At 54.8% G+C, this 15,897-nt stretch overlaps 1 protein-coding gene across 18 annotated transcripts in view; it reads right to left on the reverse strand.

Annotated features, from left to right (window-relative positions):
• Positions 1 to 14,868, reverse strand: part of ERCC2 (ERCC excision repair 2, TFIIH core complex helicase subunit) — a 19,612-nt gene extending 4,744 nt beyond the window's left edge. For 3 of the 18 annotated variants that reach the window (XR_012427701.1, XR_012427700.1, XM_005589576.5), the window contains exons 1-15: positions 14,831 to 14,868; positions 14,438 to 14,537; positions 13,031 to 13,108; positions 12,891 to 12,953; positions 12,589 to 12,702; positions 9,156 to 9,272; positions 8,952 to 9,068; positions 8,536 to 8,659; positions 8,347 to 8,443; positions 8,109 to 8,242; positions 7,866 to 8,034; positions 5,630 to 5,748; positions 1,684 to 1,753; positions 1,528 to 1,597; positions 1,323 to 1,424 (exon numbers count right to left, since the gene is read on the reverse strand). Coding sequence is in view for 10 of the 18 variants with exons in the window: in XM_005589576.5 (XP_005589633.1) it covers positions 1,323 to 1,424; positions 1,528 to 1,597; positions 1,684 to 1,753; positions 5,630 to 5,748; positions 7,866 to 8,034; positions 8,109 to 8,242; positions 8,347 to 8,443; positions 8,536 to 8,659; positions 8,952 to 9,068; positions 9,156 to 9,272; positions 12,589 to 12,702; positions 12,891 to 12,953; positions 13,031 to 13,108; positions 14,438 to 14,537; positions 14,831 to 14,835 (1,479 nt within the window). In the remaining 8 variants the exon portion in view is untranslated. Of the gene's footprint in view, positions 1 to 1,322; positions 1,425 to 1,527; positions 1,598 to 1,683; positions 1,754 to 5,629; positions 5,749 to 6,028; positions 7,168 to 7,865; positions 8,035 to 8,108; positions 8,243 to 8,346; positions 8,444 to 8,535; positions 8,660 to 8,951; positions 9,069 to 9,155; positions 9,273 to 12,588; positions 12,703 to 12,890; positions 12,954 to 13,030; positions 13,109 to 14,437; positions 14,629 to 14,830 lie in introns of those variants that run through there. The other 15 variants (XR_012427702.1, XR_012427703.1, XR_012427707.1 and 12 more) reach the window with 13 other exon arrangements.
• Positions 14,869 to 15,897: the final 1,029 nt, after the last annotated feature.

The following is a 15,897-nucleotide window of genomic DNA, read 5'->3' on the forward strand; positions in this document are numbered from 1 at the left end:
GGCCTCCCAAAGTGCTGGGATTATAGGAGTGAGCCACCACACCCAGTCTGCTCTAAACTTTTTATTAACACAGTGTCACTGAATGAACCCTCAGCTACCCTGGCCTCAGAAAAGGTGAGTTGCCTGCCCAAGGTCACACAGTGAATAGGTGGCAAACATGGAACTGGACCCGAGTCTGTCCACACTCTCCACCAGCAGCTACACTCTAGCCAGCCCCAGGCCCCAGGCCAGCCGGATCCCGAAGAACACCCCTCACTATGCCGGTGGGCATCCCCGCCAGCCGGCAACCTCACACAACCACCATGCAGTGGGTGGTCATCACTGGTCCACAACCTCTGACAGGGCAACTCCAAAAGCCAAAAGCTCTGAACACATTTCTTTTTCAGTTTGGCACAAACTCATTAAGTAGCAAAACCTGCCCTGCCCTGAGTCTCTGCAGAGGCCTGACTTACTCCTTAATGTGATGCTTCCAAATCTTTTACTGCCAAAATAGGAGTTTGACTCGGGGGAGCCACCCAGACCCCACTGGGGGCGTCACACACTACACAGCATATGCCTTGTCTCTAAAGGCTGGAAAATTCTGAATTCCAAAACAAATGGCTGCGCGCAGTGGCTCACACCTGTAATCCCAGCACTTTGGGAGGACCAGGTGGGCAGATCACTTGAGACCAGCCTGGCCAACATGGTGAAACCCTGTCTCTACTAAAAGTACAAAATTTAGCCGGGCGTTGTGGCACACGCCTGTAATCCCAGCTACTCAGGAGGCTGAAGCACGAGAATCACTTGAATCCAGGAGGCAGAGGTTGCAGTGAGCTGAGATCCGTGCCATTGCACTCCAGCCTGGGCAACAGAGCAAGAGTCCATCTCAAAACAAAAAACCAGCCTCGGGACTTCAGATAAGGGACTGAGGGCCCATGTTGACATGTACATGTTACAGAGATGGAGATGGACAGGAAGGCCCACTTACCTGGGTCACAGCCAGACCATGTACCCGGCAAAGCCACGTTAACCAAGATGCTGAGTAAGCGCCTACCTGTGCCAGACCCTGGGGTACCTAAGTGTTTTACCCCAGTTCTCTCTCAATCCTCTCAACCGCCCTGGGAGATCAGGGAGGATACATTCCCATTTCACAGATAAGAAAACTGAGGTTTGAGAGTTGTACCCCCGGAGAAGCAGAATCAAGCCTAAGTCTGTCTGAATCCCAAACCCGGCCTCTTCACTGTAAAACTCTCCTGCCTGAGCAGTGGGGGAAGCCAAGGAAGGGACGCAGCCCCTTGCTCCCACCTCCCCTCCCAGTCCCAGCCCTAGCCTCTCCCACTCACCATAGGGCAGAGGCAGACCCTGGCCAGCGTCATGGTGAAGGTTGCCATGGTGACGGGGTGGAAGTCCAGGATCTTGGGGTAGATGTCCAGCGGGGACAGTGTCTGTAGGGGGGACAGTGGGAGGGATCTCAGCAGGACTGGGCAGGGACCAGGAGGCCCATGGAAGGAGGCCAGGGACTGGGAGGAACAGGAGAAGGGCCCTCACCCCAGACGTGATGATGACAGACTGGAAGCGCTCGAATACAGGTTTGATGGCCAGCGAGGCGTCCATGCAGCTGGAGAGAGATGAGGGCGGTGAGGGCCCGGGGGGCTGGGCCCCTGACCCACAGTGCAGTCACACCCCCACCGGGCAGGGTCCCACCTGAAGTGCAGGATGGGGTTGGCAATGGTTGGGGTTCTGTCGTCAAAGGGCTCGATGATGATGGTGAAGCCTGCAGAGGGCAGGCAAGGACGGGTGAGATTACCCCACTACAGCCACAGCTGCACCCACTCAGCCATTCCCTCTCCCGCTCCCTTGCTTCACCCCAGTCTCCATCCCATACTGCCCAGGAGTGAATGGGACCAAACATGAGCTGCTTAAGCTCCAAATCAGGCATCTGAGTCCAAAATACACCCCAGTCTTTCTGCCTCTCCACAGGGCCCACACCTGTGCAAACTTTCACGAAGGATCCCAAGTAGAGAGCGCCACAGCCCCGCCCACTGCTCACTCTCCCAGTACTGCAGGGCCCCGCAGCACCCACGCCAAAGCCAGGAGCCAGAGCCTGAAGCTTTCTCCCAGGACCTTTTCTTGTTTCTGTTTTTTGACATGGAGTCTCGCTCTGTCGCCCAGGCTAGAGTGCAGTGGCACGATCTCGGCTCACTGCAAGCTCTGCCTCCCGGGTTCAAGTGATTGATTATCCTGCCTCATCCTCTTGAATAGCTGGGATTACAGGCACACCCCTCTACAACACACCCAGCTAATTTTTGTATTTTTAGTAGAGATGGGGGACCTCCAGTGATCCGCCCGCCTCAGGCCCCCAAAGTCCCAAAATTATAAGTATGAGTCACTGCGCCTGGCCTCCCACGACCTTTCTACCTAAGCCATCAGCAAAACCAGGCAGCTCTGCCTCCAAAACCTACCTGCAATCTGACCACTGCCCCTGACCCCACCTGGGGCCAGCCACCATCACCTCCTGCCTGGACCCATGATCCCCTGCTCACTTCACGGCAGCCAGAGGGACCCTATGGAAACCTGAGCCCGGCCATATCACCTCCGCCCCCCCAGAAGCCTCCCATGACCCCACACGCCTCCAGTGGCCTGGTGCCTGACCTTCAAAACTCAGCAGGCTCAGTCCCCCCAGGGTGTTTCCACTTGCTGGTCCCATGTGGCCTGGAAAACCTCCCAAGGTGGCTCCACTTGGTCATCTGAGACTGCTCAAAAGTCAGCCCCTCCGAAAGGCCCTCCCCAGCCACCTTTTCTATGCAGACATATTCCAACGCAACAACGTATTTTTTTTTTTTTTTTTTTTTTTTTTTTTTTTTTTTTTTTTTTTTTTTTTTTGAGACGGAGTCTCGCTGTGTCACCCAGGCTGGAGTGCAGTGGCCGGATCTCAGCTCACTGCAAGCTCCGCCTCCCGGGTTTACGCCATTCTCCTGCCTCAGCCTCCGAGTAGCTGGGACTACAGGCGCCCCCCACCTCACCCGGCTAGTTTTTTGTATTTTTAGTAGAGACGGGGTTTCACCATGTTAGCCAGGATGGTCTCGATCTCCTGACCTCGTGATCCACCCGCCTCGGCCTCCCAAAGTGCTGGGATTACAGGTTTGAGCCACCGCGCCCGGCCAACGTATTTTTTTTTCATGATAACTGCCACTTTCTGGAATTATTTCCTGGTTTATTTGACTGCATCTTTGCTACTGGTTTTCCCCCTCTGGAATATAAGTTCTGGGGGGTTAGGAATGAGATCTTTTTTGGTTCCTGCTGCTTCCACAGTGCTGAGCCTGGCCCGTTTGTTGAAGAAATAAATGAATGAATGAATTTATATATTCAGTTTCATGCAGTGAAAAAAAAATCAAGTCGTCTGTGCTGGGGACACAGTGGTAACCAAGCCAGCCTTGCCGCTGCTTGCATGGGTTCGCAGTCCAGCAGGAGACAGACTTGTCCTCAGACAGGGATGACTGAGAGTGGGCAGTGCTGGGACAGAGGTGCCCAGAGGAGGGGCCTGACTCAGCCTGGGGGTCAGGGAGGGCTTCCTGGAGGAGGAGACATCTCTACTAAGCTGAGAACCTAAGGATGAGGGGGAGGTGGCTGGGGGATGAGGAAGATGAGGAAGGATGCTCCAGGTGAAAGAACATGAGGTGTTGGCAGATGGGAAACAGTGGATAGAGAACGACAAAGGCAGGGATGGAAGATGGGGCAGGACAGAGAGACAGAGGCAGAAGCAGCAGCCAGCAGGCCTCGCTACCCAGCCCTGGGGCAACGGCCCAGATCTCCATCCTCCTGTCAGGCCCTGCCACAGGACATGAGGCCTGATCCGGTTTCCTGGGTACAGGAGAAACCCCCAGGAGGCAGACTGAACCCCTGGTGAGCTTCACACTGAGGACTGGGAGGGAACACTGGCCCATAAAGCCTCCAGAATGATGCCCCTCTCTCGCAACCTGAAAATCTGAACGTCAGCCTCTACTCCTCTTGTCCCAGGTCCCGAAACCCAGACACCATGCTCCCCACATCCCAGCCGCTACCTCCCACATCTCTCTCCAAACCATACCTTTCCGTCTCACCGTGGCCACATCCTGGCCAAGGCCCCTCTTCCTTGTGCTCAGGTCCCTGCCTGCCACCTAGTCTCCTGCCTCTAGTCCCTGCCAGAAGAAATCTTCCTTTCTTCTTTTTTGAGATGGACTCTTGTTTTCGCCCAGGCTAGAGTGCAGCTGGTGCGATCTCAGCTCACTACAACCTCCGCCTCCCGGGTTCAAGCAATTCTCCTGTCTCAGCCTCCTGAGTAGTTAGAACTACAGGCATGCACCACCACGTCCAGCTAATTTTTGTATTTTTAGTAGAGACGGGGTTTCACCATATTGGTCAGGCTGGTCTCGAACTCCTGACCTCAGGTGATCCACCCACCTCGGCCTCCCAAAGTGCTGGGATTACAGGCATGAGCCACTACGCCCGGCCTATTTTTTTTTTTTTTTTTTTTGAGACCAAGTCTTGCTCTGTCGCCCAGGCTGGAGTGCAGTGCCACAATCTTGGCTCACTGTAACCTCTGCCTCCTGGGTTCAAGCAATTCTCTTGCCTCAGCCTCTCAAGTAGCTGGGATTACAGGAGCCCGCCACCACACCTGGCAAATTTTTGTATTTTTAGTAAAGACAGGGTTTTACCATGTTGGTCAGGCTGGTCTCAAACTCCTGACCTCAAGTGATCTGCCCACTTCAGCCCCCCAAACTGCTGGGATTACGGGCGTGAGCCACCATGTCCGGCCCCGGCTAATTTTTGTATTTTTAGTGAAGATGGGGTTTTGCCATGTTGACCAGGCTGGTCTCGAACTCCTGACCTCAGGTCATCTGCCTGCCTCACCATCCCAAAGTGCTGGGATTACAGGCGTGAGCTACCACCTCTGGCACCCAGAAGAAGTCTTTCCAAAGCACAAATCTGGGCTGGGCGCAGTGACTCACGCCTGTAATCCCAGCACTTTGGGAGGCCAAGGCGGGTGGATCATGAGGTCAGGAGATCAAGACCATCCTGGCCAACATGGTGAAATCCCATCTTTATTAAAAATACAAAAATTAGCTGGGCGTAGTGGCACACGCCTGTAGTCCCAGATACTGGGGAGGCTGAGGCAGGAGAATTGCTTGAACCCAGGAGGCGGAGGCTGCAGTGAGCCGAGATCACACCACTGCACTCCAGCCTGGCAACAGAGCGAGACTCCGTCTCAGAAAAAAAAAAAAAAAAGCACAAATCTGACCTGGCACCTTGCTTGCTAGAACCTACCATGGCTTTCCAGTGCCCCTAGGAGCAAAATGATCAACTCATTACCATGCCCTCTAGTGTGAGCTGACCCCATAGAGCTTCTCTGGCCTCATCCCTTACCACTGCCCACGTCATCCTTCTCCACTCTGCAGCCCGAGGAAGTCTGTGAAAATATAAATCTGAGCACAACGCTTACTCAAGAACTATCTACGGCTCCCCACTGCCTTCAAAATAAAACCCACACTTCCAAGCCAAGCCCCACAAAGCCCTGTGTGTCCAAGTTCCCGCCAACAACCCTCTAGACTCTGCTGTGACCCTGATTCCAGCTCCTAGGAGGCCCAGCAGGGACAGAAAAAGGTGAGCTTACCTTTGGCGTAGGTGCTGACGAGGGTGGCAAAGTTAGCAAGGAGGGTGAGCGGGGAGAAGTCAGCAAGGTCGGTGATCTCCAGGGTGTGCAGCAGGGACCGCAGGCGTTCAGCACAGAATCTGGTGGGGAGGAGAGACGGGGTCGGGGGGCAGACGGAAGCATGAACAGGACCAGCAGCCCTGCCTCCACCATCACAGCGGTCACGTGCCTGTCTCCCCAGACAATGGGCACTCAGGGAGGGCGGGCAGTGGGCCTGTTTTGGAAACGTGCACCCCCACACTATACATCTGCATGTCACACACAGCCACTGCTGCATGATGGCACAGATAGAGCAATAATCAGACACCCCAGAGTCATGTGGTCACTTGTCATACCTGCTAGCACGACCTCCTAAGTGGGTTTTTTTTTTTTCTTTTTCAGACGGACTCTCGCCCTGTCACCCAGGCTGGAGTGCACTGGCGCCATCTCGGCTCACTGCAACCTCCACCTCCCGGGTTCAAACAATTCTCCTGCCTCAGCCTCCCGAGTAGCTGGGATTACAGATGCCCGCCACCACACTCAGCTAATTTTTATACTTTTAGTAGAGACGGGGTTTCACTATGTTGGCCAGGCTGGTCTCGAACTTCTGACCTGGTGATCTGCCCGCCTCGGCCTCCCAAAGTGCTGGGATGACAGGTGCGAGCCACTGCACCCAGCCCTAAGTGGGTTCTGATCAAAACAAGAGACTCACTATCACACCCAGAATCCCCCAGTCATGGCATTAATCCTACATGGCCACATGGTCACGCATTCACATCCAGAACCTCTCCCACTGTCTCTCACGCACCTGTGGGGACACAGACAGTGTCGGAACCCCATGGGCTCACAGAGGAATGCAGTCATCACCCACATCCCGCAGAGTCCCACGGATATTGCGTCCACACACTCACGCATGCGCAGGGCCACTCGGCCACAGCCGCACACAGGCAGGGCTGAAGTTCTCAGCCCCGGGGACAGTCACAGAGCAGCTGGCTTTGAAGCCAGGCGGGCAGTCACACTTGCACACCTGCCTCCCACACTTCAGCCCTCCCAGCCTGTCTCCTCTAACCCCAGGCGCCTACCCTGGCTGGTCGCTAGCTGGGGATGAGTCTGTGCCCTACAATGGGCCATGGAGCCTCTTCGGCTGTGTCCCCAGCATGGAGCAGGCACTTGGGGAATGTGTGTTGGTGACTGAGATCCCCTCTTTGCCCTCACAAGTCTCCAATTCTGGGGAAGATGGGCAAACCCACACGGAAGGTGGCCTCACCCACAGAGGCAGGGCAGCCAGGGCCTTTGGAGCCCACAGGCTTGGCTTCAAGCCCCAACTACTGGGCACAGTGCTGTGCGGCTCTGGGCAAAGGCTTCCCCTCTGGGAGCCCCAGCGTCCTCATGTGCAGGGTGGGGATGCCGTACTGGGGGTGCAGTTGAGGTAAGGAACATAAAGGGCTTAGCTCCTCCTTAGTGCTCACGACAGGGTAGCTGATTGGCTTCGCTGCTCTCTCATTAACCACCACAGAACCCTGTGAAGTAAAGATTCGACTCCTTGGCCGTTTTACAAAGGAGAAAACTGCAGTTTAGAGAAGACCCATGAGTTACCCAAAGCAGCAAAGGAAAAGCCCCCTCCTATCCCTGGTCATTCTCTGCCTCCTCTGTGCCTCAAGAGACTGACTCCCCCAAAATGCACCCAGACTGCTCCATGGGGACGCCCCTGCCCTCAGACTTGGAAGATTAGAGGCATTGGTGGGAAGAGACATGGGCCGCGGCCTCCTCCCCCAGCTCCTAGCCTTTGAGGCCCAGGTTCTGGTTTCTGCTCCCAGCAGAAGCCCCTGTCCAGGCCCCCACCAGCTGGTTCTCAATACACTCCCTCCCTGCCGCTGTGGCCCGGCTTAGCTCCCAGCTTTCACCTCCCACCCTCCTTGGCTCCTCCCCCAGTCCACCCCTCTGTAAATGGTGCTCCCACCACTCTCTTGGGTGGGGTAGACTCTCCAATCCAGCCAGGTGTTGCCCGCCAGGCCCCTGCCCAACGCAGGGACCCAGGACCAGCTCCAACCTTGCTTCCGGACCTGCCAGGTTAGAACAGACAGGGTCCCACGTGCCTCGCCCAGCTCACTCACTCCTGAGGCTGGCAATGGTGATCCCGGGCTACAAGCGTGGAGGACATGGCTCTGCCTAACCAGGACCTGCTGAGCCCCCATCCCCGCGCTGTGTGGGGCCGCACCTGAGGGGCTTGCGCTGGATGCACACGCGCTGGGCCAGGCCACTCAGGAAGGCGGGTGGGCTCTCCTGCACCACGTGCTGCACACGCAGCCGCCACTTCACGTACTCCAGCAGCCGCCGCAGGAAGCCCAGGAAGTGCTCGGCCGTGCGGATGGAGCCAGGCACCGCCTCTGCGAGGAGACGCTATCAGCCGCCACGGGGAGGCGGGAAAGGGACTGGGGGGCCGCGGGGGGTGGGAGCTCACCCTGCAGCACCTCGTCGGGCAGCACCGGGTTGGCCAGGTGGGCGTCCGTCTCCCGGGCGGCGCTGGCCTCCCGCAGCCCCTCCACCAGACGCCGGTACTCATCCCGCAGGCGCTGCTCGTCTGTCTCTTTGATCCTGCGGGGAGATAGCTGGGGTTGGGGTGGGGCTGGCACCCTTGGGGACAAGTCAGACAGAGGCCGGGGCAGGCACCAGGGTCCTCCAGCTGTCCCCGGCCCCACCTGAGCACCGTCTTCTGCAGGGTCTCCAGGTTGCCCTGGCACCGGTCAAGGGTCCGGCGGGTGAGGTTGACGCTCATGGAGTCGATGCAGACGTTGTCTGGAGAAGGGGGAGAGAGCCGGCTCAGGCAGGCCTGCAGGGGCCTCCCTCAGAGGGGCTGGCGTCCCTTTGGCCCCTGGCGCTCCCCTCACCAATGTTGTGGGCCTCGTCGAAGACCACGACGGCCTTGCGGGCCAGTTCCTTGGACACCAGGTCTGCAATCTTGGGGTCCAGGAGGTAGTGGTAGCTATAAACCACCACGTTGGCATGCAGGATCTGGGGGGCCAGGGAGCAGGGTCACCAGGACCCTGTCACCCCAACCCCTACCCCCCTACCCCTGGCCACACTGGCCCATCATTCCCACACAGGCCTGCAGAGGCAGACACCGGCCAGGCAGAAATATGAGCAGATGGATAGAGACAGACCGACAGACATGGGCACCCATCAACAGGGAGATGTAGACAGGCAGACTCACAGCAAGCAACAGACAGGCATGGGCAGACAGGAGACGGGCAGGCAGCCCACACCCTCACACTCGCCCCTCTGCCCGTCCCACCAGCCTTCTCACTGAGTATCGAGCAAGGAAGTATGGGCACCAGCCCTGGCGCCGCCCCAGGGCCTTCAGGTCATCCAGGTTGTAGATGCCAGCGGGGAGGGGCACCTCGCGCCCATGGGCATCAAATTCCTGGGACAAGAGTGCCAGGGGTCAGGGAGGCTGCCTGCCCCAGGCCACCCATCCAGCCTCCCTCCCTCAGCCCTGCCCTCCAGGCACCTCATAGAAGCGACAGTGGGGCAGGCTGGTGTCATGCTGGTACTGCGCCCGCACATAGGAGGCTGTGAGGCTGTGGCATTTCCCATCGACATCCTTCCCAAAGCGCAGGGGTGTCACCTGGGGGTGTGGGGCATCTTAGCACCCAGACAGGGTGGAAACCCAACCACTCTTCAAACGCAGGTCTCCACACCTCCCAGTTGGCTGGGGTTTTGGACAACTTGAACCTCAGTCTGTTGCATTATTAGTTAAGACACATGTGAACTTAATGCAGGGATATAAGAGTAGTAAAACTGGACTGGGTGCGGTGGCTCACACCTGTAATCCCAGCACGTGGTGAGGTCAAGGTGGGGAGATCACGAGGTCAGGAGTTCAAGACCAGCTTGGCCAACATGGTGAAACTCCATCTCTACTAAAAATTAGCCGGGCGCGATGGTTCACGCCTGTAATCCTAGCACTTTGGGAGGTCGAGGTGGGAGGATTACCTGAGGTCAGGAGTTCTAGACCAGCCTGGCCAACATGATGAAACCCTGTCTCCACTAAAAATACATTAGCCAGGCATGGTGGCACGTGCCTGTAATCCCAGCTACTCGGGAGGCTGAGGCAGGAGAATCGCTTGTACCCGGGAGGCGGAGTTTGCACTGAGCCGAGATCACCCCACAGCATTCCAGCCTGGGCGATAGAGCGAGACTCCATCACAAAAAAATAAATAAATAAAAATAAAAATACAAAAATGAGCCAGGCATGGTGGTGCACACCTGGAATCCCAGCTACTCGGGAGGCTGAGGCAGGAGAATTGCTTGAACTCAGGAGACAGAGGTTGCAGTGAGCTGAGATCATGCCACTGTACTCCACCCTGGGCGACAGAGTAAGACTCCCTCTCAAAAAAAAAAAAAGAGAGTAGTAAAATTGTTACATTCTTACAAGTTATACATATATATTTTTGGAGACAGGTCCCTCTGCTACTCAGGCTGGAATGCAGTGGCGCAATCACAGCTTACTACATCCTTGACCTCCCAGACTCAACTGATCCTTCCCCCTTCAGCCTCCCGAGTAGCTGAGGCCACAGGTGTGCACCACCATGCCTGGCTCATTTTTGTCTTTTTAGTCAAGATGAGGTCTTGCTATGTTGCCCAGGCTGGTCTCAAACTCCTGGCCTCAAGCAATCCTCCCACCTCAGCCTCCCAAAGTGCTGGGATTACAGGCTGAGTCACTGTGCCCAGCCAACCAAAACTAATATTTTAAAACAGTAAGCCTTGAAAAATCTTTAGCATATAGATTGAGGATAATTACTTCATCCTTGGAAATGCCAAAACACATGGAACTCTGGCAGGGCCTAAGAATCAAAGGAGGTGCTGCAGAGTCTGGGACTCCCCTCACCCCTGACCTGCTCTGTACCCTCTAAGGTACCATCACAGCCTAAGGCTATCTTTCCCAAGAACAAATCCTTCTCCTACACCAAAGGGAAAGCTCCAAGGCAGCCAGCCCTTCCCTCTCCATTTCCCCTTTCATCAGTCACCGAGGCCTGTGCTCTTTGTCATCCACTAGATATATTATTTCTCATATATTCTTACAAATAATGTGATGCATAGTCTGTGGGCCCAGTGTGGGAGTTTGAGATCAGCCTGGCCAACATGATGAAACCCATCTCTATTAAAAATACAAAAAACTAGCTGGGCGTGGTGGAGTGCGCCTGTAATCCCAGCTACTCAGGAAGCTGAGGCAGAAGAATCGCTTGTACCTGAGAGGTGGAGGTTGTGGTGAACCGAGATCACGCCACTGCACTCCAGCCTGGGCAACAAGAGTGAAACTCCATCTCAAAAAAAATAAATAAATAAGGCTGGGCACGATGGCTCATGCCTGCAATCCCAGCACTTTGGGAGGCCAAGGTGGGCGGATCACGAGATCAGGAGTTAGAGACCAGCCTGACCAACATGGTGAAACATCAGCCTTCCAAAGTGCTGGGATTATAGGCGTGAGCCACCATGCCCAGCCAAGTACAATGGTTTTATAGCATAATTTAATAACAATTAACATTGTATTTGTCATATATTATGTATATAAATATCATGACAATTTTTTTTTTTTTTAAGACAGTCTCACTCTGTCCCCCAGGCTGGAGTGCAGTAGTGTGACCTCAGCTCACTGCAACCTCTGCCTCCCGTGTACAAGCGACTGGGATTACCGACACGTACGCCACCACCCCTGGCTAATTTCTGTATTTTTAGTAGAAATGGGGTTTTGCGCCGGGCGCGGTGGCTCACGCCTGTAATCCCAGCACTTTGGGAGGCCGAGACGGGCGGATCACGAGGTCAGGAGATCGAGACCATCCTGGCTAACACGGTGAAACCCTGTCTCTACTAAAAAATACAAAAAAAAAACTAGCCGGGCGTGGTGGCGGGCGCCTATAGTCCCAGCTACTCGGGAGGCTGAGGCAGGAGAATGGCGTGAACCCGGGAGGCGGAGCTTGCAGTGAGCTGAGATCCGGCCACTGCACTCCAGCCTGGGCGACAGAGCGAGACTCTGTCTCAAAAAAAAAAAAAAAAAAAAAAAAAGAAATGGGGTTTTGCCGTGTTGGCCAGGATGGTCTCGAACTCCTGACCTCAAATGATCTGCCCACCTCAGACTCCCAAAGTGCTGGGACTATAGATGTGAACCACCGCACCCGGCCTACCATGAGAAATTTTTTTTTTTTTTTTTTTTTTTGAGACAGAGTCTCGCTCCGTCGCCCAGGCTGGAGTGCAGTGGTGTGATCTTAGCTCACTGCAAGCTTCACCTCCCGAATTCACGCCATTCTCCTGCCTCAGCTCCCGAGTAGCTGGGACTACAGGCGCCCACCACCATGCCCAGCTAATTTTTTGTATATTTTAGTAGAGATGGGGTTTCACCATGTTAGCCAGGATGGTCTCGATCTCCTGACCTTGTGATCCACCCGCCTCGGCCTCCCAAAGTGCTGGGATTACAGGCGTGAGCCACCGTGCCCAGCCGTGAATTTCTAACATTCTTTTAGTTCTCTGTACATGCTAAGGGCATCGGCTGCATCATTTCATCCAATTTTATCATCAGCGACCTTATGAGGCAGGCACATAATTATCCCCATTTTACAGAAAGGAAGACTGAGGCCCAGGCAGCAGAAAACGCCTCTCCATAAATACCCGGCTGGTAAGTTTCAGAGCCAGGAAACCAGGTCTTCCAGAGACTCTAAGAGCTGCCTTTTTAACCTCTCCCAGGCCTGGGTAGAATTGGAAGACTCCCTGAGGAGGTGTGCTTGCCTGGGCCACGATGAATGAGAATTTGACCAGTGAGATGGGAATTCTGTGTGCAGCCACTGCATGCCTTTGCAAGAGGTCCAGCCTGGGGATCCAGGACTTGCAGTTGGACGAAAGAGTTTCCTCTACCTCTGGGCTAAGGGCAAGGAGAAGGGACGGGTGCTCACCTCAGGGTGAATACACAAGTTTTTGCGGGAGCTCAGAGCCAGCCCCAGAAATGGCAGCTTCTCGCCCTCCTGCTTCTCATAGAAGTTGAGCAACTTTCGAAGCTCTTCGATCACCTACTCCAAAGTTGGGGGGGGCAGGGGGAGCTTGTGTTCATTGGAGGCACAAACCCCTGCCCTGCCAGGCCCCAGCCTCTTCCCGAGCTTCCCAGACACCCCCGAAAGCTGGTGATGGCCACCACCAGGGGGACCAATAGGGCCTAGGGAACAGTGGAGCTGGAGCACCAGGATGAGTCCGGGCTCACCTTCTCAATCTCCGGCACAGTTCTTGAGCAGTAGATGAGTTTGGTCACCTCCAGCGGATATGCCTGCCGATAACAAGTGGACTCAGTCCCTGTCCTATCCCTTCTTTTGTCTGCCTTTACGGGTTCAATGCATCACTCACCCGCTGGTATGCCATGATCAGGGCCAACAGGGACACTGTCTTCCCAGTGCCTGAGGGCATCTCCAGGACTCCATGACCCTGCATGTTGGGAACCAGAGGGACAACACACAGGGTCTCAGAACCTCGGGCACACAAACTCTGGGGACTCTCCCCGACCTCCAATGCCACCAACTTGGAACAGCAGGATAACACAGCAGCAGTTAAAATTGGGCAGTGGGGTTCAAATCCACTTCTGCCTCCTCCTTGTTGAGTGGTCTTAGGTGAGTACCTTCACCTCCCCAGACCTCAGTATCCCTACCTCTAAAATGGGCCTAAGGCCGGGCATGGTGGCTCACGCCTGTAATCCCAGCACTTTGAGAGGTCGAGGCAGGTGGATCACCTGAGGTCAGGAGTTCGAGACCAGCCCGGCCAATATGGTGAAACCCCTTCTCTACTAAAAATACAAAAAATTAGCCGGAAGTGGTGGCGTGCACCTGTGATTTTGTCTCAAAAATAAATAAATAAAATAAAATGGGCCTAATAATAAAACCTTCCTCATAACATGACTGTGAAGATTAGTGAGAAATTGCACATTAAATATTTAGCACAGTAGCTGATATATAGTGAACTTTTCTCCCTTCTTTTTTCAGAGACAGGTCTCACTCTGTTGCCCAGACTGGAATGCAACAGCACAATCATGGCTCACTGCAGCCTCCAACTCCTGGCCTCAAGCGATCCTCCTGCCTCAACCTCCCAAGCAGTGGGGACTACAGGCAAGCACCACCACACCCAGCTAATTTTCTAATTTTTTGTAGAGATAGGATCTTGCTGTGTTGCCCAAGTTGGTCTCCAATACCTGGCCCCAAGTGATCTTCCCGCCTCCACCTCCCACCAAAGTGCTGGGATTACAGGCACGAACCACCGCGCCCAGCCTATTGACCATTATTATTTATTTTTGAGACCGAGTCTCACTCTGTCGCCCAGGCTGGAGTGCAATGTGGCACTCTGTCGCCCAGGCTGGAGTGCAATGGCGCCACGTCGGCTAGCTGCAACCTCTGCTTCTCGGGTTCAAGCGATTCTCCTGCCTCAGCCTTCTGAGTAGCTGGGATTACAGGCGCCCGCCACCACACCTGGCTAATTTTTGTATTTTTAGAAGAGACGGGGTTTCACCACGTTGGCCAGGCTGGTCTCGATCTCCTGACCTCAAGTGATCCGCCCTCCTCGGCCTCCCAAAGCGCTGGGATTACAGGCGCGAGCCACCGCGCCCAGCCTATTCACCATTATTATTTTAGATAACGGAAGATTATGGGGTCCTGGATTTCCAAGGACCTCCTACTTCTAAAATCCAGACGTCCTGCAATCTGTCTTAGGCTCAGGCGTGGCAGCCCCACCGGTCGAGTGGGCGGGTCGGGCCCACCGGCCACCCACCTTGGCGTCCAGCGTGCGTTTGAGCTCCCGCATGTAGGAGAACTGCTCGGGGTAGATGTAGTCGTAAGGGAAGTAGACCAGGAGCCCGTCCACGTTGAGCCTGGCGGCAGCGGCTGCTGGGTCAATCCCCGTCCCCTCAGCCCCTCTCCCGCCTCCACACTGCCCGGTCGTCGGGCCCAGAAGGGTGACCTGCCCGGCGCCCCTGGTAACCCTCAGGTCCTCAGGAGCCTCAGTGCCTCCTCGCTATCACCGCTGTTCCCTGCGGCTGCCCCCTCCCCACCCCTTCACCCTCCCCTGGCCCCACTGGGGACCCAGGCACGCCCACCGGTGACCCCATCTTCAAGACACCCCCGCGCCCGCTCGCGAGCCGCGACCCCCCGGCCCCCTTCTCACTTCATGGCGCCTGCCGGAGTGTGCAGTGGCGTCCACCCGCCTCCCTCATGAATATTTAGCGAGAGGCCGGGTCGTGGACATCCTCAAGAGCTCGCTCCACCTATATTACAAGACCATTGGCTGATCTGCCCGTCAATCCGCTAGGGCAGAGCCAATCGGGATACTGCGCGTGCGCACGGATAAGCGAGGGCTGCTGACTCTCGGGAGAGGCGGTGCGGGAGGCGTCACTGAGGATCGTCGAGGGCCAATCAAAAAGAAAACATGGAAGGGAGAGATCCGAGAGAATCGATCTCATTCGCTAGAATTTGGTCCTCCTGCGCCTGCCAAGATTGAGTATTGATCGAACCCAGGAGTTCGAGATCAGCTTGAGCAAGATAGCGAGAACCCCCGCCCCTCCACCTGGTCTCAAACAAACAAACAAAAAAAATTCGTCTCAGTAGCGAATAGAGATTCTAACGGAGAATGACAGGGACACTGGTGATCCTTTCTGGGCCCGAGAGTTAGAAATGGCTTTGCAGCACCAAAAATGCATTTATAAAATACCTGCTGTAAAACAAAAAAAGTAATACAAATAATTTTTAAATAACATAAAATAAAAACAAATGAATGAAAACAAAGCAAAATAAAATAATATACATGGTCAAAATGATATAAAATACAGGATGTATCCCAGACTTCTGTGGTATAAATAACTTATAAACAGCTCTTCCTATTTATTGAGCACCTACTTTTTGCCAAATACTGTGATAGGTGTTTTAATAAGGGAATAACGAAAAGGCAGTGTGGTTTAGTGGCTAAGTTGTGGGCTCTGGAACCAAAATTCCTGGGTTCATAATCCTGGCTTCACTTTTGTTGCCCAGGCTGGAGTGCAATGGCATGATCTCAGCTCACTCAAACCTCCACCTCCCAGGTTCAAGCAATTCTCCTGCCTCAGCCTACAGATTAGCTGGGATTACAGGCACACCACCACACCTGGCCAGTTTTTGTATTTTTTTTAGTAGAGATGGGGTTTCACCATGTTGACCAGGATAGTCTTGATCTCTTGACCTCGTGATTCGCCCGCCTTG

This window comes from Macaca fascicularis, chromosome 19 (assembly GCF_037993035.2).
Source record: "Macaca fascicularis isolate 582-1 chromosome 19, T2T-MFA8v1.1".
NCBI classification, from domain to species: Eukaryota; Metazoa; Chordata; class Mammalia; order Primates; family Cercopithecidae; genus Macaca; species Macaca fascicularis.